The sequence below is a fragment of the Meriones unguiculatus genome, chromosome 17 (genome assembly GCF_030254825.1).
Source record: "Meriones unguiculatus strain TT.TT164.6M chromosome 17, Bangor_MerUng_6.1, whole genome shotgun sequence".
Taxonomy (NCBI): Eukaryota; Metazoa; Chordata; class Mammalia; order Rodentia; family Muridae; genus Meriones; species Meriones unguiculatus.
The window spans coordinates 20,181,110-20,208,472 of record NC_083364.1 but is presented as its reverse complement, the minus strand read 5'-3'; the positions used below and the strand labels follow the sequence as shown (position 1 = coordinate 20,208,472).

General features: G+C 55.7%; 1 protein-coding gene across 1 annotated transcript; it reads left to right on the top strand.

The window, feature by feature from the left end:
* Positions 1-68: 68 nt before the first annotated feature.
* Acsbg2 (acyl-CoA synthetase bubblegum family member 2) lies at positions 69-27,317 on the top strand. The gene is made up of 13 exons (XM_021632895.2): positions 69-87; positions 3,717-3,943; positions 7,722-7,810; positions 9,772-9,892; positions 12,054-12,137; positions 14,697-14,846; positions 17,051-17,230; positions 22,412-22,593; positions 22,683-22,916; positions 24,551-24,768; positions 25,593-25,732; positions 25,819-26,065; positions 26,997-27,317. The coding sequence occupies exons 1-13, from the start codon at positions 69-71 to the stop codon at positions 27,068-27,070; spliced, it is 1,965 nt and encodes a 654-aa protein (XP_021488570.2). The 3' UTR covers positions 27,071-27,317.
* Positions 27,318-27,363: the final 46 nt, after the last annotated feature.

Here is a 27,363-nt window from a genome sequence, read left to right as displayed (position 1 = left end):
ATTTCCTGGGGAGACTCGAACAGACACCCTCTCACCCGGTGTGTGACAAAAAGACTTTTCCTGGAAAGATGCCCACGCTGTACCCAGGTAGGGAATCCACAGCAGACCAGAGTCTAGCGTGGTGAACCAATGAGTTTTATTGGGGTCACCGACAGGCATATGGGTGAGAGGTCAGTTACAGGAGCAGAACCGGCTCGGAGCCAGCTGCATCTCGGGGGCATGAGTGACAGCTCAGGACGCTGGGAACCCGGAGCCCAGTGCACGGCCTACAGGCAAGGTGGTGGGCTGGGGAGCGTCCTTTGCCTCTTGGCTTCTCTGAGAGTGTCTCAGCAGGCCTCACAGCTTATGTATACCCGGGTGTGTCCCTGGCAGGGTTTCATGAGGTTACTTGGGGAGGAAAGAGTTTCTTTAATCTTACCATCCAGGGAAATGAGGCCAGGAACTCAAGCCATGGCCATGGAGGGGTGCTGCTTACCTCCTTGCTCCCCAGGGCCTGCTCAGCCTGCTTTCTTAGACCACGTAGGACCAGCACCACCCACAGTGGGCTGGCCTCTCCCATCCATCATCAGTCTGGAAAGTGCACCACAGGCTTGCCTGCATGCAATCTGATGGAGGCGTTTTCTCAGTCAGGGGTTCTCTTCCCATATACGTCTAGGTGTGTATCAACCTGACAAAAACAAAACAAAACAAAAAAAAAACCCAACCAGCACACAGAGGAGGGGCTCGTGAATCTGGTCAGTTTCAGGGACTTCCTGAAGGTTCTGAATTTGCTTTCTAAGCTCTTGAGTATTCTCTGCGTGATGCGGTGCGTTAATCTTGGAGGAAATGTCTGCCCAGCATACATGTGTACACACGTACACCCCATCTGTAGGCCCCTCCTCTCAACCCTGCTGCTGCGCTCTGTCTGTGGCTGGGGTCTGCTTTCTGGCTACCTCTGATCCTTGGCGTGTTGGTTACTTTCTGTGGAGTGATAAGATACCGTGACCACAAACAGCTTAAGGATCTATTTGGCTTGTGGTTCTGAGGGTTGAGAGTCCATGATGGTGAGAGATGTGACAGCAAAGCACAGGGGCAGGAGCCGGAAGCTCACGCCTGACCACGGGCGGGAGCAGAACCGAGGAGACGCCACGTGGGCTTCCTAATCCAAAGCCTGCCCCGTGACACGCTTCCTGCAGCAAGGCTGTACCTAGCCACCCACAACAGCACCACAACTAGGGACCAAGTATTCACATATGTGAGACAGTAGGGGCAATTCTCATTCAAACCTCCCAGGAAATCAGTACAGGAACTCACAGGGCAGGAAGCTGGAGGCGGGGGCTGATGCAGAGGCCATGGAGGATGCTGCTTACTGGCTGGCTCAGCCTGCTTTTTATTGAACCCAGGAGCAGCAGCCCAGGGATGGACCCACCCACAATGGCTGGACCCTCCTCCAAATATTTCCTCTCACTGGTTGAGAAGATGTGTTAGAGGCTTGTCTACAGTTAGATCCCATGGGGCCTTTTTCCCAACCGAGGCTCCCTCCTCTCCGACGACTCTCACTTGTGTCAAGTTGACAGCCTAGCCAGCACACAGAGTTGCCCCATCATAGAGTGCCTGGCCTCAGCATCTCTCTGGAGCCACAAAAGAGTCCACGATTCCTCTTCCCTTGCGCCCTTTGTGCGTCTAAAGCCGGCGGTATGTAAATGGTGCAGCCAGCTTGGGAAGGACTTGCCCACTGGATCCAGTGACTGCTTTTCCACCCCGGAGCAGAACTGCCCAGGGCTCACTCAGGAGGCGAAGCTCAGCTGGGTGGGGTGGGGCCCTGAGGGCCCTCCCCTGCATCCCAGCCCAGAGCCAGTGTCCCTGGTGCCACCGCTAATCTTAACAGCTGCAGCCTTTCCTCCCGCACCCTCCTTCTCTGCAACACTGACTTTCCTGGCACCCTTCTTCTCTTCAAACTGCACAGTTTGAAATTCTTGCTGCCCCCGTGGCTCTTTTTCACTGTAGACCTGCACAAGAGAGGTCACTGTAGCCACAGACAGAGGCGCCATTATGCTTAAAACATCCTGCCACGAAGAAATAGTCCGTTTACTTAAAAAGATGTCATCTTATGTGTGTGGGTGCTTAGTAGGTGAGACCATAGGTTTCAGTTTAGTCCGAGGTCCTCCCTGGAGACAGGCTCAGTTCCAAGTTCCTAGGTCCCAAGGCTGTGAGGTAATCTTCTGTTGCTGTGACTCTCCGGCCTCAGAGGTTGAATTTCAGTGAGGGGAAACACAACCAGGCTCAGCTGTGAGAACAAGGGTGTCCACACATGGTGGCTCACAGTCTGGGGCCTACGGGCACCTGGGGAACAAAAGGAGGTGCTGCCGGAAGGGTGTCACAGGCTGGGCTTTGAGACGGAAACACCCTGCTGGCCGCCCACCCAGCTTGCTCCCTGCTTCTCGAGGGAGCAGCAGGGAAAGAGGGCCTCGCGCATGGAGGGGAGCTTTGCCAGCCCCTTGTGTGAGAAGCAGCCCTGCCGTGGCTCCTCCGTAATTAAAAACATCACCCCCGAAGCCTCCCCTCCCCCAGCACCACAACCAGTTAAATTCTCAAAATGGTTTAGAGTGGTTCTCTAAATGGTTCTCAGCCTTTGGGTTGGGACCCCTTTGGGGTGGCATGTCAGATAGCCTGCATGCCGGGTTTTGACATTACAGTTCATGACAGCAACAACATTAAAGCTGTGGAGGAGCGACAACATCAGTGTTATGTTTGGGGTTGCCACGGTGTGGGGGCTACCTGTGTTAAAGGGTCCCAGCGTTAGGAAGGCTGAGAACCGTGGCCTAGACGGAACTGGACGTATTTAAACCACACCGCACCCGTGTCCCAGGATCCTGTTGGCTGACACAGCTCTTGTCGGTTTCTGTCCGTTCTTCTCCCTTCGTGAGATGTCGCGTTTAGCCCAGGTGGGTTTGAACTCACTATGTAGCAAAGGATGACCTCAAACTCCACTGTATGTGTGTCTGTCTCTGTCTGTACCCTCATACGTGTGTATGGAGGCCAGGAAGCCCTGCTGGCTGCCTCGCTTGGCCACTCTTCCATCTGTCTGTGTATTTATTTGAGGCAGTGGGTACAGGACCCCCATACTTCTAGATTTTTTTTTTAACCTGAACTCAAGTCCTCATGCTTTCAGTGCAAGCACTCACGAACCAAGCCTGCTCCTAGCCCCAGTCGTGCGTGAACTTTGGAATTCCTGAGCACTGAGCTGACAAATAGGTGCTCCCTAAATGGCTCCTCTCTAAAAACTAAAAATAAAAAATTTACATTTGTCTCTTTTTGAGGCTGGGACTACCACAAGGCATATGTGGAGGTCGGAGGCCAACTCGCAGGAGCTTGTTTCTCCTCTCCCCGCATGACTTCCAGGGCTTGAGGCCTGAACTAAGGTCAGCAGCACCTCTACCCACTGAGCACTCCAGCCCCTCCCTGCATTTGGACAGAAATCTCTGTGGGGACTGGAGAGGTTGCTCAGTGGTTACGGACGCTTGCTCCTCCCTCTTCTGGCTGCACTGGGAACTGCAGGTGCTCAGTGAACACTCATTCAGGCAAATCAGTCCTGCACATCAGCAAACAATTGTAAAACCGTTTGAGCCCGCCCTGACACCGAGGCCGTGGCTTGGCTGTGCAGCACTAGCCCATGTGTACAAAGGGTGACTGCCGCAGCTCCACGGCAGTCACCAGCCCTGTGACTCTTCCCGCAGTTCCCAGGCTGTGGAGTACTCGCAGTGACGGAGAGGTGCGCCTGAGGCTGTCCAGACACGGGCCGGGCCACGAGGCCCCGATGACCATCCCCGAGCTGTTCCAGGAGTCTGTTGAACGGTTCGGTGCTTACCCAGCCCTAGCCTCGAAGAACGGCAAGAAGTGGGACACGGTGACCTTCAGCCAGTACTACGAAGTGTGTTGCAAGGCAGCCAGATCTCTGATCAAGGTAGGCAGCTCCCCCCTGAGCCGTCCAGAGACGGTGGTCCCCAGAGCTGGCTGTGGGCGACTCGGGGTCCCAGCCTACGGGGAGCCAAGGCAGGAGGGCCCCAAGTTCCACCCTGGGGAACAGGGTGAGACCCTATCTCAGAAAATGAACGAAAGGTAAAAAGTTGAGCTGGGCTGAAGTGGCCAGAGTGGCCTCTGGCACGCACAAAGTCCTGGGTTCCATTCCCAGCACCTCAGAGCACCAAGTGTGGGATGCACACCTGCCATCTCTACTCAGGAGATAAAGGGAGTTCGAGGCCATCCTTGGCCACAGAGTGTGCCAGAGTTCACCCCAGGCTACGTAAGGCTTCAGTCACTTTTCTGTTGCCGTGAGGTGACACCATGACCAGAGCAACATTTCACTGGGGTAGATTAGAGGTTTAGTTCGTTAGCGTCACGGTGGGGAGCATGGCTGCACATAAAGTGATGGAGAAGGAGCTGAGAGCTTACACCTTCTGGGCAAGTTGGAAACAGAAAGGGAGACTAGGCCTGGGTGGGCTTTTGAACCCTCAGACCCCACCCCACTGACACACCTCCTCCGAGGCCACACCTCCTAGTCCCTCCTAAACATTCCCACCAGCTGGGGCCCCATGCAAACGTGAGCCAATGGGGCATCCTCATTCGGCATCACGTTGGCCCCCTGGGCTCCTTAGGCCTCTGACCACATCATACATACACAAACATTCAGTCCAACCCCAGAAATCCACAACACCGCTTCAGAGTCTCTTGTAAGACTCAAGACAATCGCTTAACTGTGTCAAATGCAGGATCACATCTTCCTACAGTGACACGGAACATACACTACCATTCCAAAAAGGAGGAAAGAGGGCATAGTGAGGAAAGGCTGAACCCCCCCCAAAAAAGACCAAAACCCAGAAGGGATAGCTCCATGGCCTCTAACTCTGCCTGCCTGACGCCAGACGGCTTACATGGCTCTGCCCTCTTCCCAGCTAGGCCTAAGGTGACACACACTCACCCTCAGCCTGGTTCCATGCTCCTTGTCAGCTCCCTCCCAACCCCCCATTCTAACATGACAACACAACCCAGGCTTCACATTCACAGCCTCAGGCAAGGACGGCTCAGCCCCCAAGCTGGGGATCCCACACTTCTTGCCTGGCCCCAGCGGCCTTCCTTTGCCACAGACAGAGAGTCCACGGCCACTTTCCTCGAGTGACCTTCATGACTCTAAAACCAGGACAGCAAGGCTGACGCTGCCAAGCCCTGCTGCCAGAACAGAGCCTGGCCGCTTCCAAGACCTGTATTTGTGAGAATTTTGACTTGTCAGTGTTTTCCTTTAATTCTTTAGGCATTTTCCCGTCAAGGGTCCCAGGACTGACGGGGAGGGGTCGTGCCCTGAGGGCACCACTCCCTTTATTCCAGTCAGTATCAGGATCTTCTTTAAGCTTCTCATGTCCTTGAGCACAGCACTCGGTCGGTCGAACATTACATTTCCCGGGGCTCCTTTTCTCCTCGTGTACATGTTGTATTTCTCGGCTCTGCTTGTTCCTTTTGATTATAGACGTGCATAAAAGTGACCGCTAGGAACCACATGACAGTGTCAGGCCGCCTCTGTCTCCTCTGCCAATCCACTAATCCAAAACTCCAGTTAGCCTTGGGCAGCTTCTTAGACAGGGGCAAAAATCAGCCACATTCTTTACCAAAATATCAGGAGAAAGGTCTCTCTGGAGCTGGAGCTCCATAGTCTGCAGTCTCCCAGAACCACTGTCCTCCAAGACTCTGCTAGGATGGCCCATTAAGCTCCGTTTACAGTGCTCAGCCACTTTGGGGATTCAGGATCTCAGCAAGCAGCAACACCCCACTCCTGGTACCAACTTCTGTCTTAGTCACTGTTTTGTTCCCATGAAGAGACGCCATGACCAGGGCCACTCTTATAAAGGAAGGCATTTCATTGGGGCTGGCTTATGGTTTCAGAGGGTTGGTCCGTTACTGTCACATCAGGAGGCAGACAGGTGCTGGATGCAGTACTAGCTGAGAGCTTTACATCCTGACCCATTCTTCCTGCTCTTCCAGAGCATCAGCTTGCTTCTTAGCAGCGAGGTTCAGTGGCTCGCAGCCACCTATAGCTCTGGCTTCTTGGGCAGCCGTAGGGACATGCCCACACATTGTGGTTAAAACTGAGACAGTGAGGAAGGGTGATGGGTCTGGGCTCTCCGGCCAGCAGCCTGGCCTCTAGGGAAGAAGCATGAAGACCCTGCCCGAGAAGATAGGGGAGGTGTAGGCTGGGGCTGTGTGATGGCCCTGGATAGGACCTTCCAGCACAAGACTCCACTGAGTCCCAGAACCGGTGTCAGAGCCAGGGGTGGCTGAGTGTCCCTACAATCCTAGAGTCAGTGGGTGAACAGAGGCTCATTGAGAACGCTCGCCGCTGAGCGTCTGGTCCAGCGGGAGACCCGTCTCAACACAGAGACCCAGGGAGCAGCAGAGGAAGACACAAGGGTCCCGCCAGCCCTCCGGTACCCCACACCCCATGGATGGCACGCGGGCGGGGACGCCCTCGGCGCGCACACGTGCACAGCATCCGCACACATCTCCTAGGAATCAGACGTAGGGTCAGCAGGCCGCCCAGAACTGTCTCCTCGAACCTTATGCTGAGAGGAATCCAGATCAAGGCCGTAAAGGGAAAACCGTCCATCTGAATCCACCGAAGCACCGTTCAGGACCATAACTCCCAGTGCCCAGGGCCGCTGCTTCTCCCACAGCCCGGGGGCTGTCTCCCCACAAGAAGCAAGCCTGGAGCAGCCGGGATCACACAGCCAGAGTCAGCAGGGAGCTAATTCAACTTCAGTTCCAGAGAACAAAGGTCATAGTCCCGTTGGGGTGAACAGGTGTACATGATTATGTGAACTAGGCGTGTCCAGGATGCCTAATTTGCATAAAGCAGGATGCTGATTTGCATAAAGCAGCATGCTCGTGTTAGATGAACGGAAACGCAGCACCTAATTACTCTACTCGGTGCAGGGAGGGGAGAGCTCACAGGGGGCTGTGCCAGAGGCCACCTATCAAGTGAGGCTAGGAGCTTCTGTGTCTAAGGATGAAGTCAGGCGGGGAGCAGGAGGCCCTGCTGGGAAAGAGGGCGTCTGCAGGATGGCTGTGTGGACGAGGCGAACTTGAGCCTCAGCAGCAGGCCGCCTCCAGCGCTGTGCAGGCAGAGGGGGATGTCTGTGCACTGGGACACTGCAGCCTTGAAAATAGGGAAATCTGATAGAAGGTGCTGTGGTGGAGGGACCCCGGGGGACAGGACACTCCGTGACCTGAACCTCACAGAGGACACACACCGCAGGATCTTATCCCCAAGGGGCTCCTGGGCGCCTGACCCTGGGAGGGAGATTGAGTCTCCAGGCCTGTGGAGAGATGGAGTTAGTCCTGACCGGGATTCATGTGGGGAAGATGGGAGGTCCCGGAGGCGGAGAGTAGGCATGGCCGTACAGTCAGGCGGACAGGCTTCCTGCCCCTGACCTGAAAAAATAATAAACTGAAACAGTGACCTCCATGCCACGGGAACTCCCCGAAATGAAAGCAAAGTAGGTGGGAAGTGAAGAGCAGGAGGTGAGCTCATTGCACCCCGACTTCAGGCTGGACAGGGGCTCCCCAGTCAGTGCAGCCGCTTTGCCGTTTTCTGTCTGTCTCTGTGTGTTTCTCGCCCCCTAAGGATCGCATCTTGAGCAGACGTGGACACACAGCAGCTGACAGCATCTTCCTTCTGGTTTTGTTCCCTCCAGCTGGGCCTGCAGCGCTTCCACGGTGTGGGCATCCTGGGCACAAACTGCGTCGAGTGGGTCGTTGCCGCCTTGGGCACCATCTTGGCTGGGTATGTCTCACCCTCTGGCTCATTGTGCTGACGGACCACTGCTGCCAGTCAGCTGCGCAGCACAAAACCTCACTCGTGGGCCGAAGGCCAGAGTTAAACCCTTCCTACCCGTGGCCTTGGCCTTAGCTTTCTGTCAAAAATAATTTCTTAACATGTATGGTTTTGAGCTGGGCGGTGGTGTCGCACACCTGTGATCCCAGCACTCAGGGAGGCAGAGGCAGGCAGATCTTCATGAGTTCGAGGCCATTGTGGTCTACAAAGCAAGTCCAGGACAGACAAGGCTACACAGGGAAACCCTGTCTCTAAAAACAAAAATTATAGATTTGTGCACACATGTGAGTGCATATATGGGTGTGCATGTGTGCACGTGTGTATACCTGTGAATGCACATATCCACAGAGGCCAGAACGGGGTGAGGGATCAGCTCCCCTGGAGCTGGAGTTATGAGCCATGTGGGTGCTAGGAACTGAATTGTGGTCCCCTGCATGAATGACCAGTGTTCTAACTGCTGAGCGGTCCCCAACCTGGGCCTAGTCCCCACAGCTGGGGACCCCCACACAGCTGGGATCTGCCTCACACAGCTGGGAACCCCTTACACAGCTGGGGACCCTTACACAGCTGGGACCCCCAAACAGCTGGGGACCCCTTACACAGTTGGGGACCCTCACACAGCTGGGGACCCTCGCACAGCTGGGGACCCCCACACAGATGGATCTGCCTCACACAGCTGGAACTGCCTCACACAGCTGGGGACCCCTTACACAGCTAGAACTGCCTCACACAGCTGGGAACTGCCTCACATGTGGGGACCCCTCACACAGCTGGGGGCCTCTCACACAGCTGGGGACCTCTCACACAGCTGGGAACCGCCGCACACAGCTGGGAACCACCTCACACCACTGGAGGCCCCTCACACAGCTGGGAACTGCCTCACACAGCTGGGAGCCCTTTGCACAGCTGGGAACTGCCTCACAGCTGGGGGCCCCTCACACTGCTGGGGATCCCTCACACAGCTGGGGGCCCCTCACACAGCTGGGAGCCCCTTGCACAGCTAGGAACCACCTCACACAGCTGGGGACCCCTCATACAGCTGGGAACCGCCTCACACAGCTGGGGGCCCCTCATAGAGCTGGGATCCGCCTCACACTGCTGGGGGCCCCTCACACTGCTGGGGACCCTCACACAGCTGGGGGCTCCTCACACTGCTGGGGACCCCTCATACAGCTGGGAGCCCCTTGCACAGCTGGGAACCACCTCACACAGCTGGGGACCCCTCATACAGCTGGGGGCCCCTCACACTGCTGGGGATCCCTCACACAGCTGGGAACTGGCTCACACAGCTGGGAACTGCCTCACGGCTGGGGACCCCTCACAGCTGGGAACCCCTGACAGCCTGGCAGGGAACCTATCACAGCTGGAGACCCCTCACACAGCTGGGGACCCCTTGAAGCCCGGCAGGGGCTGGTTTTCTTGCTGAAGGCCTTACAGTGCCAGCACAGGGCCAGCCTGAGGACCTGAACTCAGGTTTGAGAACCTGCGTGGAACGCTAGCAGTGGCTGGAGGACGGTGGCTCAGCAGACAGAGACCTTGTCACACACTTGCTGAGCTTGCCGCCGTGCCCTGGTGCTCAGGGTGGCAAGACAGACTGCTGGCTCCTCCTCTGATCTGCAGGTCCTCTCTGTGGGATGAGCCTCCGCCTCCACACAGATAGAGTTATTGTAGCAAAGACTGTGGGCAGACCACTGGCTCCTCCCGCAGAGGACCTGGGTTCAATTCCCAGCACCCCCACAGCCACTATAACTCCAGCTCGAGGGTCCAGGCACCTCACACGGGTGCTGCACAGACAGACATGCAGACAAAACACCCACAAGCCTAAACTGTTTTTAAAAATCTTTTTAAAAAGAATCAATCTTCCAAAAGTAATCAGGGTGTGTGCTACTGAGTGTGTCGTGTGTCCCCAGGGGCCTGTGTGTGGGTATTTATGCCACCAACTCGGCTGAGGCCTGCCAGTACGTTATCAACCATGCCAAAGTGAATGTATTGATGGTGGAGAATGACCAACAATTGCAGAAAATCCTGTCGGTGAGTGGGACTCGGTGGGTGCCTGGTGGGCCGTCTGGGGGGTTCCACAGACGCTCCATTCGAGGGGAGCATAAGTCAAGGAAGTCTGACTCCCAGGCCTGTCAGCTGGACTCACTTGCCAGCCTACACTTAAGAACTGCGTTCACAGGAGGCCAACATGGCGGAGCACCCGTGACCCCACACCAGGGAGGTGGAGGCGGTGTGGGTGTCCAGGGCCCACTGGGCCAGCCAGCCCTGCCTCCCTGCCAGTGGCTTGCCAGTGGAGAGCCAGTGTCATAACGGCGCGGAGGGTGGCCAAGGAGCCGCACGTGGGGCTGACCTTTGGCCTCGGCTGGCAGTCACACTCATGTGCAAACGTACGTGTTAAGGTTTCAACACTTGGCAGACTGAACCAGGAGGATTTGATACAAATTTGAGGCCAGCCTGGGCTACGGAGAAAGTTCCAGAGTAGCCTCCTGGGCATGTGGGCCCTCGTGGCCCTCTTCAGCCATGGTGCCCGCTCTGCTGTGTTCTGACCTTACATGGCACACCCACCCACTTGCAGGTGACAACTCCGCTTTGCAGTGAAATTTTCCCAGGGGTTTTTTGGGGTTTTTATTTTTGTTGTTGTTGTTGTTTGGTTGTTTGGTTGGTTTGGTTTGGATTTTGTGCGCGGTGAAATGTGTAAACGCGATTTTTGTTCGTCTGATGTAATTGTCGTCTCGAGGCTCACTGCTTCTGTCTGCTAACCTAGGCCTAGTCCTGGAAGCTTCTAGCCTCCCTACCATCTAACGTAGGCCTACAATGTTTTCAGCCTATGAGGCTTACTGCTGAGTACGCTCACTCTTTCTGAACTCTGGCTGGCTGGTTCAGTTCAGCTGTTCTGGCTCAAACCCCTCTCCAAGCTGATTGATTCATTCTGGTTTCTCTCTCGTCTGCCTGAATTGCTCTACTTGACCTCAAACTAAATTCTAGCAATCTGTTCTAATCTCTGTCTCATTCTCTGGCTTCAACTGCCTCTGCTGACCTGCCCTGAACTCATGGAACGAACTCCAACCTGGATGCTTTCTTCTGCAACCCAACTTTACCTTCACCGTTCTGGATTAGAGGTGAACTAAGGGTGTGTCTGTGTTCCAGCCAGAGTAGCTCTTGCTGGATTAAAATCCCTCTGCAAGATCTGGCTTCTCTTCCTGTTCTTGCAGCATTTACTTTCATTTTTAATGGATGTTGCAGAAGCGCCTTCCATCCCTCACGTGTGCACAGATGCCCAGCAGTTGCCTGGGTTTGGCAGGATGATCTGGAGGGGAGGATCCTTGGAAGGAGAAGCCATGTGGTTCAACTCAAGCTTGGTGTCAGGGGCTGGGAGGCGGGTCAGGAGGGCCTGAGTGTGAACCCCCAGCACCTATACAAAGCACCAGGGCCAGTGGCACAGGACTGTGATCACAGTGGGAGCAAGGCAGACATATGCATGCTCAGACACAAAAGTTAAAAAATAAAATACGAGAGCCACCAGGACAGTTGGGTCTATGTTGTCAGACTTGGTCAGACATTACCTGCAGACATCTCTAAAGATGTGTCTGTGCACCCATGGTCTGGTTGTTGGTCATGTGACCCCAGTGAATTTCTTCTATGGCTGTGTGCCCCAGCTCCCTTTGCCTCCTGGTTGCCACATACGGGTACATCCTCCAGTCTTGGGCTGCTTTTGTTTCGAGATGTAGCTCAGGCTGGCCTCTGACTGTGTAACAGGGTATGCTCCTGATGTCCTGATCTTCCTGCCTCCACCTCCTGAGTGCTGGGAGCGTGTGTGGCCACACCTAATTGATGTGGCGACAGGTACGGCCAGCTGTGTGAATGTCCAGCTTGTGTTTTACCCACCTTGATTTTTAGAAATTACTTCCTTTTCTAAAAAATTACATCTATTTGTATAGGTATTATTTGCGTATGCCCATGTATGTGTGCAGGTGCACGCGTGCCACGGTGTGTGTGTGTGGAGGGGTAGGGGCAGAGGGCAGCTTCCGTGTTCGGCCTTCCTCCTCCACCATGGGATCTCCCCGGGATCGAGCTCAGGCTCGCGGGCCGGCGCCGTGAGGGCGGGGCCTCGAGGAGAGCGCAAGCTCCGTCACCTCGCTGAGGTGCAGACCTGCTGCCTCCTGTACCCTGACTCCACAGGAAACTCTTTCAGATTCCAGCGGACAGGATGAAGACCCTGAAAGCCATCGTGCAGTACAAGCTGCCCTTGATGAGAAGCGGCAGGAACCTGTACTCTGTGAGTGCGGAAGGGGCGGGCCGGGGTCGAGGCCGCGGGGGCGGGGCCGGGGCGGGGCCTGCAGGTGAGAAGAGGGTGGGCGGGGCCACACAGGTAGGCGGTAGAGAGTTGGCGGGGACCCCCAGGGGCAAGGTGGGGCGCTAGGGCAGGAGGTGGGCCAGATAAAAAGTGGGCGGGGCTGCGGGAAAAAGGCGCGTGATTGGTGGCAGGTGTTTCCGGGTACTTGAAGGGACCCCTCAGCCCAGAGCCAGTAGGTGAAGGCAGATAGTCATTTAGTGCGTGTCAGAAAATGAAAGTAGATGAATTAAAGAAACCCAAATCGAAACTAAGCAGATTAAAACATGCTATTTAAAACCTTATTTTCAACTGCCAAGGGAAAAAAAATGCATATATGTACTTGCATGTTTTATCTTTTTCGAGATAGGGGCTTATAGTCTGTATCATATTTATAGCTTAGAATATCCTTTTTCTCTTTTTGTTTTTACTAATCTTATTGCAGTAGCTTGTTAGGAGCGGAGGTGTATGTGGGCGGGCTTCGGGAGGTCAGACTGGTCACCTCTTTCACCGTGTGGGAGCTGGGGATCAAGCTCAGGCGTTCAGGCCTGGCTGAGCTATGTCATCAGTCCTACAACCCAATATTTTAATAGCTGTGTACGGCGTGGAAAGACTATATCAAGACAGTCAACACACATGGCTTCAACATTTATCTTAAAAAAAAATATCCGTTGACATTCGCGGTGGCCATACCGCTAATCCCAGCTTTTGGCAGGAGGATCACTATGAGTTCAAGACAAACTTGGTACACATGAGAGTTCCAGAACAAGTCTAGCATGATGGCACATGCCTTTAGTGCCAGCACCCGGGAGGCAGACGCAGGCAGATCTGGTTGACATACAGAGTTTCTAGGACAGCCAGGGCTACGTAGAGAGGTCCTGTCTCAAACAATAAATATGAAGTGAAAATACTTAATCTTTTCAGTGACTTACCATCTAATCACACAATTTCTGCATGTATAACTTTTAAATTTTAATATCTTACTATGTCCAAGTTGTTAATAGGCTTTCTCTCTCGGTGATGCAAATATAGGCCAGATAACACTGGATTAAAAGCAGATGAACACAGCTTTAATTGGTGCAACTCCTGGGCGGGTTCACCAGCCTTAAAGAACAGGGCTGAGAAAGTCCCCGCCAGGCTAAGTCAGGGAGGTTTTATAGTTCTCAGGCGAGGGTTGATGACGCGCCAGTCAGGAGCTCAGACTGTGCCCAGGTATGGTCAGAAGCTGGGCACCTGGGCAGGCACTTGGGTGGACAGGGCATATCAGAATGGCGAGTTGCATCGGCTGCCAGAAAAGCAAACTTGAGTTTTTGGTGCCATTGCTTTGAATCGAGTTTTTCGGTGGGGGTGGCGGGTTAGGGAAAGAGGGCAGGTGGGGTTTCCCAGCTTATGCAGGGGAGAGCAGCAGGGTCAACCAAACAGTCACAATCTATTATAATTTCACTTTGGGCTATTTTAGGCTACGTGTATTCGGATTTGTGAGTGTTTCCTCTGGCTGCTGGGTCTCCCAGGCACCAGGTGACAATCAGAGGTCATTAGAGGTCTTATGTCACTACACAGCAGTGTCACGAGTCTTGGATCACTTTGAAAATAATGAAAAAGATTCATCTTTGAAGCAAGACTGGGGACACGGGACTGTCATCCTAACTACTAAAAAGGTGGAGGAGACAGGAGGATTGGGAGTTTGAGGCCAGCATGAACAACTACTAAGATCCTCTAGTAGGATCTTAGGATAAAGAGGCCTGGGGGTGTGGCTCAGTAGAACTGCTGCCTAGAATCCCCACCCTTCCTACCCCATGAGGGGCTGGAGGCGTGGTCAGGATGTAGTCCCTGCTTAGAATGCCCCAGTGAGGGGGCTGAGGGCGTGGTCACACTGAAGCCCCGCCTAGAATTCCCCAGTGAAGGGCAGGGGGCGTGGCTATCTGCTGTCTTCTAGCCTAGTGTGTGACCCTGGGTTCAACCTCCAGGGGTGAAGGTTTTTAGGGAAAAGAAGCAAAAGCCTCCTTAGCTGTGTCCTGACCATACTCCTCAGGCTTGGCACCCTTGAGTTTGGGGCAGAGGACTCTTGGAAGTAGTAGTCCTGGAGCAGTGGCCTGTGGCCTCCAGCCACTAGGTGGCAGCAGCTTTCTCCCCATAGAAACAACAATTTAGTGCATGAGTTATACCGCGTTGCCTGTGGGTGACAGAGCCCGTGGGGGGACGCTTACAGGGATGATCCCTTACACAGTATGGCATCTGTCTGCCGTGCAGTGAATGGGAGACCCTATAAGGTTTGAGAGGCGCTAGCTCTGGATATGTAACCCAGGCTAGTCTCGAATTTGTAGTCCAGGCTGGCCTAAAACTTGACACCCTCCTGCCTCAGTTTCCTGTGTGCTGGGATTTAAAGTCTTGCCACCACGACGGGAGCTCAAGCCTACAGTTTTAGGATTCAGTGTAGGAAGACACTTGCTAGGAGCAGCGCAGGAGCCAGCCGGGTCCCGATCTTTACCCCCTTCCCATCCACAGTGGCACGACTTCATAGAACTGGGGAACTCCATCCCCAGCGTGCAGCTGGACCGCATCATCTTAAGCCAGAAGGCCAACCAGTGTGCCGTCATCATCTACACCTCGGGGACCTCAGGGACCCCCAAAGGGGTGATGCTGAGCCACGACAATGTAAGCCGGGCCCCTCGGAGCAGGCTCTCATTGGGAGCCCCAGATGGGCAACATGGACGGTGTGGAAGGTCTGTGTGGGTCTTTCTCCATGGGGAAACCAGGCAGTGGGTAGAACTGTGGGCTTTGGAGTGGAATAGCTTCTACTGGTGGGTGTTTGCGAGCTCACGTGTGCATGTGTGTGTGCGTATGTGTGTGTGTGTGTGTGTGTGTGTTCCAGAGACTAACCTCAGCTGTGGTCCCTCAGAGGTGTCTATCTTGGATCCTTTGAGGCAGGGTCTCTCGGTGGCCTGGACCTCGGTGATCAGGGCAGGCGGCTGGCTACCTGCAGCCCTGCCCACCTCTCCAGGGCTCAGATTACCGCGCTCACCACCACATGAGCGCACGCCCTCACGCAGGGCGAGCACCTCACACAAAGACATGTCACTGGCCTGGTTGGTTCGCCAGGGTATCATGTGGCCCAGGCTGGCCACAGACTTGCTGTGTAGCTGAGGATGACCCTGAACCCTCAGTCCGTCCGCTGGATGACACCGTGCATGTGAGAATGTGTGTGTGTGCAGGGTCTGTGGAGGCCAGCTCTCCACAGTGTCTTTCTTGATTGCCCTCCATCTTACATATGAACTCAGGCTTCCCATTTGGACCCAGGGTCACAGGCTCAGCTTGTTCTGGGGGCGTCCTTTGTCTCCTCCCTCCGAGAGTGCACCTGCGGTGGCTGCACACGCACTGGGCTGGGTGCTTTTGTGTCACCTTGACACAGGCTAGAGTAACCTGAGAGGAGAAAACGCCTCCACAAGATCAGGCCGCAGGCAGGCCTGTAGAGGATTTTCTTAGTCAGCGACTGACGGGGGAGGGCCAGCCCACTGTAAGCGGTGCCACCCCGGGCCAGTGGCACTATTTCCATGAGAAAGCAGGCTAAGCCAGCCATGGGGTCAAGCCAGTAAGCAAAATCCTCCACGGCCTCGGCCTCAGCCCCCACCTCCAGGCTCCTGCCCTGCTTGAGTTCCTGCCCTGACGTCCTTCAGTGAACAGTGGTACGGAAGTGTGGGCCCAATAAACCCTTTCCTCCCCGACTTGCTTTGGCCATGGTGACTATCACAGCGATAGAAACCCTAAGACACTTACACACCACGTTTAGGCTCTAGAGATCTGAGTTCCGCTCTTCACACTTGTGTGGAAAGAGATTTAGCAGCCGGGCCATCTCCTGCAGGTAGGCACTCTAGACCAACCAGCACAGAGAGGCACCCCAGCCTCATGCCTGCCCGGTGGAGCTGCGAGTTTGGGGTCTTGCTGATATGCGTGGGCTGGTGTCTTCCTCAGTCACCCTCCACTTTTCTGGGGAGACAGGGCCTCTCGCTGACCCTGCTGCCCACCCATGTGACTGGCCAGCCACCAGGGAGCCTCCTGTATCCGCTGGCATGATGAGAGTAGTGAGTTGCCAATGCCAAAAGGCTGAGCAAGAGTCTCTGGGAGATGCCCTAGTGTGGTGCTGTCCGTGCAAGCACGAGGACCTGAGGTCAGTCCCACACCCACACGAGAATTCACGCACGCTGGTGAGTGCTCTGTAATCCCAACACCGGCCGGAGCCGGGAGGCAGAGACAGGAACGCCCTGGAGGCTCAGTGGCCCCAGTCCAGCCAGAGACCAGCATCAAACACCAGGTCGGAGGGGCTGGAGAGGTGCCCAGTGGATAGGGGCACTTGCTTCTCAGTGGTGAGGACAGCTGACAGCCCAGCTTCAGGTGGAGCCAAGGCAGAGGGCGTCTGAGGCTCGCCAGTTTCTTTCCAGCCTGGCCACGAAGCCTGAACACGTTCAAGAGGAGGGGTGTGCTAGCCTCCAGTGTGTTCCCACTCTCGGGAAAGTATGTCTCAAGAGCGTGAGTGTGTGTATATGAGAGGGGGACAGACAGAGAAGGTGTGTGGGTGCTCTGAGGCCGGAAGAGGCCCTCACCTGGAGTGCAGGTGTCTGGGAGCTGCCCTGTGGGCCGTCTGTGGGAGCAGCAGCTTTTGGCCACTCAGACGTCTCCAGCCCCAGGGAGTAAACCTTCCAAACCGGAAGGCAGGGAGCAGCTGAGGAAGACAGCTGAGACTCCATTCGGGCCTGCTCCCCATGTGTGCACACGAGCACACATAACCACACACATGTGCGCACACGTGTGCATGATGGTCCTTGGGTGAGGCACAGAAGCGCTGGACTGCGCTGCTTTTCCAGATCACATGGACAGCGGGGGCCGTGTTGCGAGACTTCGACTTAATGACCCACGTTGCAGGGAAGCAGGACATCATCGTCAGCTACCTGCCGCTCAGCCACATTTCGGCCCAGATGTTGGACATCTGGATCGCCATCAAGGCCGGCATGCTCACTTTCTTTGCTCAGCCGGACGCACTCAGGGTAAGGCTGGGTGAGGCCCTGCCAAGCGCCCAGTGGCCTTTGGGGGAGTCATCTGTCCACCAGGCAGGCCCAAAGCCTAAGGATTGTTTTCGTTTTCGTCATCTTCCTCTTCTGCTCCACCCCACGGCACTGAGAAGAGCTGGGGCAGCTCTCTTAGTGTTATCATTCTCTACAGTTCGGTTGTCTCCACTGTGCCCTGAACAAGCCCAGGGAAAGCCCCGGGCTGGACGAAGTCCGTCTGCTTTTCAGTATTTCCTGCATTTACTTATTTACCGGGGGTGTGCGCCACGGCAGGCAGAGGTCTCCAAAGCCCTCCACCCCAGTGCTGGGATGGACTTGGCAGTCTCCACCTCTCCCCTTCCATCCTCTGTAGCCGCCGCGACAGGCAGACCACACAGCCCAGCCCTGTTCGTTGCAGCTTTGATTTTCCCAAAGTTAGCAGTTGCCTTTGCTTTCCAGGGTGGTGACATTTCTTCCTGTCAGTTTTTCTTCCAGCATTCCGTGTGAGCTGGGCTGCTTGTCACCCGTTGTCTTAGGTTGGGCTAACTGGAAGCAGAGCCTGAGGTGGGCTTTGGACCTTACGAGGTCAAGTAATGATCAGAAGGAAGCGAGACAAGAAGGGTATGTCAGAGAACCGAGCCAAAAAAAGATGGAAGCTGAGCAACCCAGACAGCTCCTGGGATGCTCTGGGCACGGGTCGGGCCGAGGCTGCCCCACAGCCCCACAGGGGGTTGGGGCTTGTGTCTCCCTGCGAGGTAGACACCGGCCAGAAGCTTGAGCACAGGTGTGGGGCGAGCACTCCTGCTCGGGAATGCGGTTCTATGGGCGAGAAGACACTGTGGGCTGTGGGGACCGGGTGGGGCTTGAGCAGCCGGTGCTCTGCGCTTGCTGCTCTCTGCAAGCCCGGCTCTGCATCCCTGTTTCCTGGGGTCTTTACTGTCCCCCTGCCTCTGCACGTGTGTGTCTGCCTGTCTGCCTATCTGTCCTTCTCTTTTTCATTCCTTCAGTCGCTGGAGACGACTGTTGGTGGATTTTTTCAGAATAGCTATGGGAAAGAAGTCTCCGTTTCCTATGTCCAGACTTTAATGCACACTTCCGAAAACCAGGTGGGAGGCCTGGAGGCCACCTCACTCCCAGCTGCTGTAACTAGTCACAAGACAAGCCACTTGGTACAGTGTACATGTGTTCTCTTGAGCTCTGGGTTAGAGGTTCGAACTGGGCTCTCAAGTGGCTAAACTGGAGGTATCCACAGGGCTGGGCTGTTACGGAGCATTTGGGGAGCCGCGTTTCCCTGCCTTTTCCCCTTTCTAGGACTGCTGACTATACTCCTGGCTGTGGCTACTCACTTCGCGCGCGTGTGTGTGTGTGTGTGTGTGTGTGTGTGTGTGTGTGTGTGTGTGTGTGTATGTGTGTATGTGTGTGACTGTTAACGGCACATATGTATCTACCCCATTGCATACTTGGTGCCCTTGGTAGCTAGAGGGCATTGGTCCCCTGCAGCTGGAGTCACAGGCCATTAGGAGCCTCTGTTGGAGCAGCAAGAGCTCCAGGTTTCTCTTCCGCTGTCTCTAAAGCCACCTACACATCATCTGTCAGCATTACCCCAACACAATGCCTGTGAACACAAACATGCATGGATACACATTTGTACATGAACACAGAAACACCCCCAAACAGTGCACACATTAAGACAAACACCACATAGACACAGACACGCTTAAACACACTATCTCAAGGTTTCCAGTTATGATAAAACACTTTGATCAAAAGCAAGTAGGGGAGGAAAGGGTTTATTTAGCTTACACTTCCAGATCATAGTTTGTCACTGAAGGATGTCAGGGCAGGAACTCAAACAGGGCAGGGGCCTGGAGGCAGGAGCTGATGCAGAGGCCTTGGAGGGTGCTGCTTGCTGGCTGGCTCCCCGTGGCTTTCTCAGCTGCCTTCTTACAGAACCCAGGCCGCTGCAGGGATGGCACCGCCCACCATGGGCTGGCCTGCCCCTCCATCACTGTTAAGAAAACACGCAGACATGGCGACAGGCCAGTCTGGGAGAGGCACTTTCTAAACTGGGGGTCCTCCCAGGTGACTCTAGTTTGTGTGAAGTAACCACGAACACATCCAAACATAAACACAGAAGTAAACACACAGTGACAAACAGGCATGGACACAAACATACAGACACACACAGATGCCACACATGCACACACAGGCTTTTCTGTCTCCCTCCTGTGTGGATCCTGATCACCCAGAAAACCCAGCTTCTCAAGACCCTCCATCTATCAGTACTTTTTGAATGTGTATTAGAAGAATTAACTTTACAATGAGCACTGGTAAATGGTAAAGTGTGTAGATGCACAGATATGGAGAGCCACACAATAGAGACAAGATACAGTCGCAGAACACACACGGACACAGAACACCTCACACAGACACAGAACACACACGGACACAGAACACACACAGACACAGAACACCTCAGACACAGGACACCTCACACGGACACAGAACACCTCACACAGACACAGAACACACACGGACACAGAACACCTCACACAGACACAGAACACACACGGACACAGAACACCTCACACAGACACAGAACACACACAGACACAGAACACACACAGACACAGAACACCTCAGACACAGAACACCTCACACGGACACAGAACACCACACACGGACACAGAACGCCTCACACGGACACAGAACGCCTCACACGGACACAGAACGCCTCACACGGACACAGAACACCTCATAGACACAGAACACCTCACACAGACACAGAACACCTCACACAGACACAGAACACCACACACGGACACAGAACGCCTCACACGGACACAGAACGCCTCACACGGACACAGAACGCCTCATAGACACAGAACACCACACACAGACACAGAACACCACACACAGAGACAGAACACCACACACAGACACAGAACACCTCACACAGACACAGAACACCACACACAGACACAGAACACCACACACAGACACAGAACACCACACACGGACACAGAACACCACACACAGACACAGAACACCTCATAGACACAGAACACCTCACACGGACACAGTACATGACACGCAGACACAGAGCAATGCATGTAGACACAGAATGCCACACTCAGAGACATACATGCCACCCGCAGACACAGACACACAGAGCTACATACAAGCACAGACACAGCAGCACCACACAGAGACACAGACTCCCATGCCACACCTAGTCCCAGATACACATGTCACACGCAGACACAGACACACTGACACACACAGAGCTACCCAGGGACACACACATAGCCATACCCCCAGTGGCCACGCTGCTCAGATGAAATGCACTTGGAAGTCAACTGGACAGCAGTTCCTAATAGCATGGCTCGGACGGTAAGGGCCCACGTCATCGGCCTTGTGACCTGATGCCTGACATTGTCCTCTGACCTCCACACAAGAGCCCTAAAGAAAACAGAAGGAACAGAAGAGTCACACGTGGCCACGAGCTAACCCAGACCCTCATGGCTCTGAGGTGTAAAAGGTTATAGCCTCGGTAGGTCGCCACGGGGGCCCTTTCTCGTTGGAGGTGGTCCTTTCCGGGGCCCCCAGGGAGGTTAGACAGACAAATGTTACCGCCGACGCTTCAGAGACTGAGTGGTGAGACAGCTGGCTACACGACGTAAGGACCTGAGTTCAAATCCCCTCACGCAAGAAGTCAGGTGTGGTCACACACACCCACGATGGCAGTGCTGGCGGGGCGAGCAGGAGGGCCTGCAGGATGGCGTGGCCACCAGGCCGCAGGGTCAGGGGGGGCCCTCTCAGGACTAAGCGTGGCTGCAGGGCCCTGCCCCCTGCCCTCCTTGCGCACGGGAGTGCCGCTCCCCCGTGTGGAGCTTGTGGAGTGGGGGATGCAGACAGTGTTCCTCGAGGACCTGCTCTCCCTTTGTTTTCATGGCCAGGGCTTTCCAAAGGTTCCCGTTTCTGTATGTCCCTATCAAGTGTGGGGTACACTTGCCAGCTTCTCTGCGTCTCCACTGCCTCCCAGGACAAGTTTTGCACCCGCTTTTAAAAGTGTCACCGTCACGCGTGTCTCCTGGTGTGAACTGGCACATCAGCATCCTCGCTGACATCTTTCACTATCGTGATAATGCTGAACATCTCACAGGCTCACTGACCGCTTGCGTTTGTGTTTGTTTTTTTGCCTAGTCAATTAGTTTTTTGTTTGTTTGTTTTTGGAGACAGGGTTTCTCTGGGTAGCCTTGGCTGTGCTGGACTCACTTTGTAAACCAGGCTGGCCTCGAACTCACAGAGATCCTCCTGCCTCTGCCTCCCGAGTGCTGGGATTGCCGGGGTGCTCCACAGTGCCCGCTCTTGTTCTTTATTCTTCTCTCACACAATGCTCCCTGACTCCCTAAGTCCGTGCTCCCCGACTCCATGCTTCCTGACTCCCTGACTCCATGCTCCCTCTGCATCTTGTTCTGCCCAGTTTGGCTGGTATCACCGGGAGGCCTGTGTTGTCTGAAGAGAAATGGAGGAGCACTTGGATTTCACTTCAGTACAGGCGTTTTGCGTTTAAGGTTTTCTTTGAGTATCTAATCATGTTGATTTCTGAGAGTTCTTTATGTATTCAGGCCATGAATCCTTCCGGATACCACAATTTGCATCACAGACAGTCTCTGGCTGTCTCCCCCACCCCCTTCGTGGCCTTTTGAAGCAGGAAGGGGAAGGAGACGTTTGACCTTGAGGAGGTTCAGCTCATTGATTTCCGCCATGCTCTGCCTTGGCCGAGCTGTCTCCCGTGTTCGTCCAGCTGCTCTCTGCTTTCAGTTCTTCACGCGGAATAGCGTCTCATGTTGAGCAGTGGGGTTGCAAGCCAGGCACGACTGTTCGACTGTTCGCTCTTGTAGAGGAGTGTCCTTCCCGGGGGCAGTAAATGACCTGGAAGCCGTGCTGAGAGCCAGAGGAACCTAAAAGGAAAATGTGGAGCCCCTGTCCTGTGTGTCAGTTTGTCCATTTGTGCACACACACGTGCACACGTGTGCACACATATGCAGACATGCAGGCGTGAGGCCTCTCTCTCTCTCTAGATCAGGATGACTCCTGAGTCAAAGGCTGCGCTGGGGGAAGGGAGCAGACGGCACGGCTAAGGGCCTCAGGGCCTCGCCCGCTCTGTCCCCACAGGGCACGCTGGTGTACACTCTTCAGGAGGTGAAGCCGACCATTTTCCTGGGGGTGCCCTGCATCTGGGAGAAGATGCAGGACACCATCAAGCAGAACGTGGCCAAGTCCTCCAGCCTGAGGAAGAAGGCGTTCGCGTGGGCCAAAATCCTCGGCTTGAAAGTCAACACCAAGCGGCTGCTGGGGTAGGCAGCGCCCTGCAGCCAGCGGGAGGGGTGCGGAGGGGGCGCTGCCCACCGTCTGAAGCCGCTCTCCCTGCCGCTGCCCTCCCCAGGAAACGGGAAATGCCCATGAACTACCGCATGGCCAAGACCCTGGTGTTCGCGAAGGTCAGGTCCTCCCTGGGCCTGGAGAACTGCCACTCCTTCGTCAGCGGGGCCGCGCCCCTCCCCCAGGATGTCCTGGAGTTCTTCCTCAGCCTGGACATCCCCATCGGCGAACTGTACGGGTTGAGCGAGTGCTCTGGGCCGCACTCCGTCTCCACCCCGAGTACCTACAGAGTCCTGAGGTACGCCCCCGCAGCCCTCAAGGCCCTAGCGTCATGGACTGAGGGCATGGCGGGGCTGTGACCACCCCCTGACACACTCCTGAGGACCCTGTTCTCTAACTGCCCCCCTCCCCCAGGCCCTTTGTCTTACCACACAACCTTTGGGGAAGGGCACTTGTTCTAGAACCATCTATCATGCTGTGTGCTGTTTCCTGGGAACACTGGAACAAATGTCCGTTTACCACAAATAAGAAAGAAGGGCTTCCTCCCACCTGTGGCTTAGCACACTTACGGGGTGATTTGTAGGCTGTGGATCAGGGTCACTGACAGGAGTGGACATGACTCAAAGGCAGCACGTCACCTCCACACCCACTGAAGCCTGAGCCACACCTCACAAAAGCCGCATCCAAAGCTCCTGCGCGTTGCATAGACGGCTCCATCCAACTGTCTCCCGCAGGATTGTAATTGCTGCTGGAATCTGGGGCTGGGCTCTGAGGCCTTGTAAGTTTCAGGAAGGTCTCAAGACTTGTGAGTTTCCAGTGCTTCCTGAGTTGTAAGAAGCCTCCTTCCATGAGTCTGTGTCCCAGTCCCAAGGGGGAGACGGCTCGCTGACAGTTTTCCTCCCAGTGTCACCTAAGTGTTTTGTGACCTCAGGATTCTCAAGTATCCCTGTAGCTCCTCTCCGGCTTTTGCACAGCTCGGCTCAGCAGGTTGCTGCAGGGCTGAGCCACAGCAATCCAAACACGTACACACTGTGGGAGCCTCCACTGGGCAGACCCACCTCCTTCCAGAATGCTCTGTCTGAGTCTCTGGCCCGGCCCCACCCCTGTATTGCACGTCTGGCTTTCTGCTTTTGCTTGAGGTTTGCTAGTTTCCAGAATGCAACTGAGGGGCCAAAATAACAATGATAAAAATAAAGGAGAAAAGAGAAGGCCAAGAATGTGGAGAGACAGGAAAGAGAGGCAGTAGCTGGAAGCTGATGGTGTCTTTGCATGCTGTACCCTCAGGCCCACCTCAGCTTCACATGGCCTTCTCCATCTGAGGGTCCGCACTGTGACGCTTCACCAGAACTCTAGTTGCACTCTTGCCTGGATGGAGGGTGAGCCTCCTGTGTCCACCTGCCAGAGCTAGGAGGGTGGGCGCTGGCTGCTGATTGTGCACAGTGCATTCGTATAGGCTGATGGACACAAAGCGCTGCCTCAGTTTCCCTTTCATGCATCTTCTCATGAGGTTAAAAGCACCACCACCCCGCATTGCTTTTCTGGGGAGATTCCAGCTTGTGTTGTTTGGGGTCTTTTTGGTTTTGGGGTTCTGTGTAGTCCCGGCTGTCCTGGAATGCACTCGGCAGACCAGGCCGGTCAAGGGACTCACAGAACCGCCTGTTTCTGCCTCCCGAGTGCTGGGGCTAAGGACGTGCACCCCCAACCCCGCCTGGATAGCAGCTTGTTAGGTTCATGCCGCTGTCACATGACTGTCACCTGCGGTGTGCTCTCGGGAAGTTTGGCTCATGGGCCGTTAGGTCTTCAGGAGGTTTCTCTTCTCCGCATGAGAGGAGGCAGGATTTGCCGGGCCTCCCGACAGGATGCTGAGTCTCAGAGGACCCGGGGCAGGCACCGCCCTGTCGCCGACAGAGCCTTTCCCGTCGTGTCCCCCAGCTGCGGCAAGGTCCTCAATGGCTGCAAGACCATGCTGTCCCAGCAGAACAAGGACGGCGTGGGCGAGGTGTGCATGTGGGGCCGCCACATCTTCATGGGCTACCTGGCGAGCGAGGAGGCCACGATGGAGAACATCGATGAGGAGGGCTGGCTGCACTCGGGGGACATGGGCCGCCTGGACAGCCACGAGTTCCTCTACATCACTGGCCGCATCAAAGGTGTCAGGCTTATCTGGGGCCCAGGGTGTGGGCGTTGCTGGAGGAGCCAACGTGGAGTTTCGGTGTAGTGGGAAATTTCAGAGCGCAGGAGGGCCTCGGGTATGGGGGATGCGGGAGCTCGGGTGCCGGTTCCCGTGTCCACTGGGAAAGCAGCACTCCCTGGCATCAGGGCATGGTGCCAGGGACAGGCTGCCGTAGCTCTCTGTCCTGGATAAGACTGAAGTCCGTCTGTCAGATTTGCCAAGCTGTGGAGAGGCTGGAAGAGCTGGGAGAGGCTAGGGAGTGTCAGGGAGTCACCCCAGCCTCTGCTCACCATGGCCTGAGACTCTTCTGGGCTAGCCTGGGCTGCACAGAACGTCTGTGTGAAAACAGACAACCCAGCAGAGATGGCGTCCCTCACCGTGCCCTTTGCTGTCTTGGGCAGGCGAGGTTTATTCTGCTCACAGGTCAGGCCACACTCCTTTGCCAAGAACAGGCCAGGCAGCCCGGAGGCAGGAGCTGACGCGGAGGCTGCCGGGAGGCGCAGCTGCTGGCTACTGGCCGGCTCAGCCTGCCTTCTGTCAGAACACAGGAGCACCAGCTTAGGAGTGGCACTGCCCGACACGGGCCAGCCCCGACCCATCAATCACTGCTGAGGAGAAAGCCTTGCAGGCTAACCCATAGGCCAAAAGCTGACAGGGCAGATCCTGCCCACTTGGTGGCCCGTCCCCACCTCCACTCCTCGGACATAAATGGGTGGTGGGTGGGCCGAGGGTGCCAGAGGGAAAGCCCTGGCGGAGGCTGCCCAGGTCAGCGGGCCGTGCCAAGCTGGGCTGTCATTCCAGAAATCCTGGTCATGGCCGGCGGAGAGAACGTGGCCCCCCTGCCCATCGAGAGCCTCGTGAAGGAGAAGATCCCCATCGTCAGCCACGCCGTGCTGGTGGGCGACAAGGCCAAGTTCCTGAGCATGCTGCTGACGCTCAAGGTACTGCTGGCCGCGCCGCCCAGGCGGGGAGCCGCTGGGCGGGGCAGGGTGGCCGGAGAGCGTTCGGTGACAGGCTGTCCCGGCAGTGTGAGACAGACCAGACGAGCGGGGAGCCGCTGGACAAGCTCAACCCCGAGGCCCTCAGCTTCTGCCGGGCACTGGGCAGCAACGCAGAGACCGTGGCGGACGTCGTGAGGCACCAAGACCCCGTCATCTACACAGCCATCCAGTACGGCATAGACCTCGTGAACCAAGAGGCCCTCTCCGAGGAGCAGAAGATTCAGAAGTGGACCATCCTGGAGAAGGAGTTGTCCATCCACGGCGGAGAGCTGGGTGAGGGGCGTGGGCCTTCAGAGGGCCGCTCGCTGGGAGCCGGGCAGCTCGCTCTGGCTGGGCCTTACCCTTGGCGGGGGCTGGGGCTTGGGGCAGGCCAGCGCATGGGGCACTGCCACCTTCAGCAACAGCCAGGTGGGGATCTGACAGCAGTCTGTAGCCTGCAGCCCCAGGGGATCAGATGCCCTTTCCTGGCCTCTGCACAAGGCACACACACACACACACACACACACACACACACAGAGTTAAAGAGGAAATAAATCTTGAAAATAGAGCTTTTTATCACAGCCAGGCTCCTCACCACCACCAGTCTGTGTGGACAGCCTGTGTGGACAGTGTGTGGACAGCCTGTGTGGACAGTGTGTGTGGACAGTGTGTGGACAGTGTGTGGACAGTCTGTATGGACAGCCTGTGTGGACAGCGTGTGTGGACAGTGTGTGGACAGTCTGTGTGGACAGTGTGTGTGGACAGTGTGGACAGCGTGTGTGGACAGCCTGTGTGGACAGCCTGTGTGGACAGTGTGTGTGGACAGTGTGTGTGGACAGTGTGTGTGGACAGTGTGTGGACAGTGTGTGTGGACAGTGTGTGTGGACAGTATGTGGACAGTGTGTGTGGACAGTGTGTGTGGACAGTGTATGTGGACAGTGTGTGGACAGTGTGTGTGGACAGTGTGGACAGTGTGTGTGGACAGTGTGTGGAAAGTGTGTGTGGACAGCGTGTGTGGACAGCGTGTGTGGACAGTGTGTGGACAGCCTGTGTGGACAGCGTGTGTGGACAGTGTGTGTGGACAGTCTATGTAGATGCCCCTCCCACTGGCCGCAGGAACAGCAGCTTAGCCCCCGTCCAGCCCTGGGCTGTCTGCCTGTTGACCCCAGTGAGACGGAGTCTTCTCCTGCCTCCATGGCCTGACTGCCCTCTCCGCTGTCCACAGGGCCGACATCAAAGCTTCGGAGACGAGCCATAGCCCACAAATACAGAGCACAGATTGAGAGCATGTACACATGAGTGCGGCGGAGGAGCCTCCTCACACGCTCGAGCTGAGGCGGAGGCCCTGGCTCTGCCGGCTGTGCTGGGCTGTGGTGGCCGTGTCTGCCCAGCACCCTGCCCTCTCTGTCCTTAAGAATGGTCCTCCTGGCCAGGACCGGCGTTCTGCATGGATCCCCATTTATTTATTTACGTATTTTATCTTCCTGCACTGTGTGTGTGAGTATGTGCGGGCTCAGAGGACACACTCCGTGTTGCCCGCCCTGGGAGGGCCGGCAGCCCGGCTGGTCCAGCTCCCACCTTGGCTGCCAACC

Excerpts from the sequence above, each read along its gene's own strand:
- Acsbg2 (XM_021632895.2), top strand. Across the intron at positions 9,893-12,053 it reads AATTGCAGAAAATCCTGTCG|ATTCCAGCGGACAGGATGAA; the intron begins GTGAGTGGGACT and ends AAACTCTTTCAG. Across the intron at positions 14,847-17,050 it reads TGATGCTGAGCCACGACAAT|ATCACATGGACAGCGGGGGC; the intron begins GTAAGCCGGGCC and ends CTGCTTTTCCAG.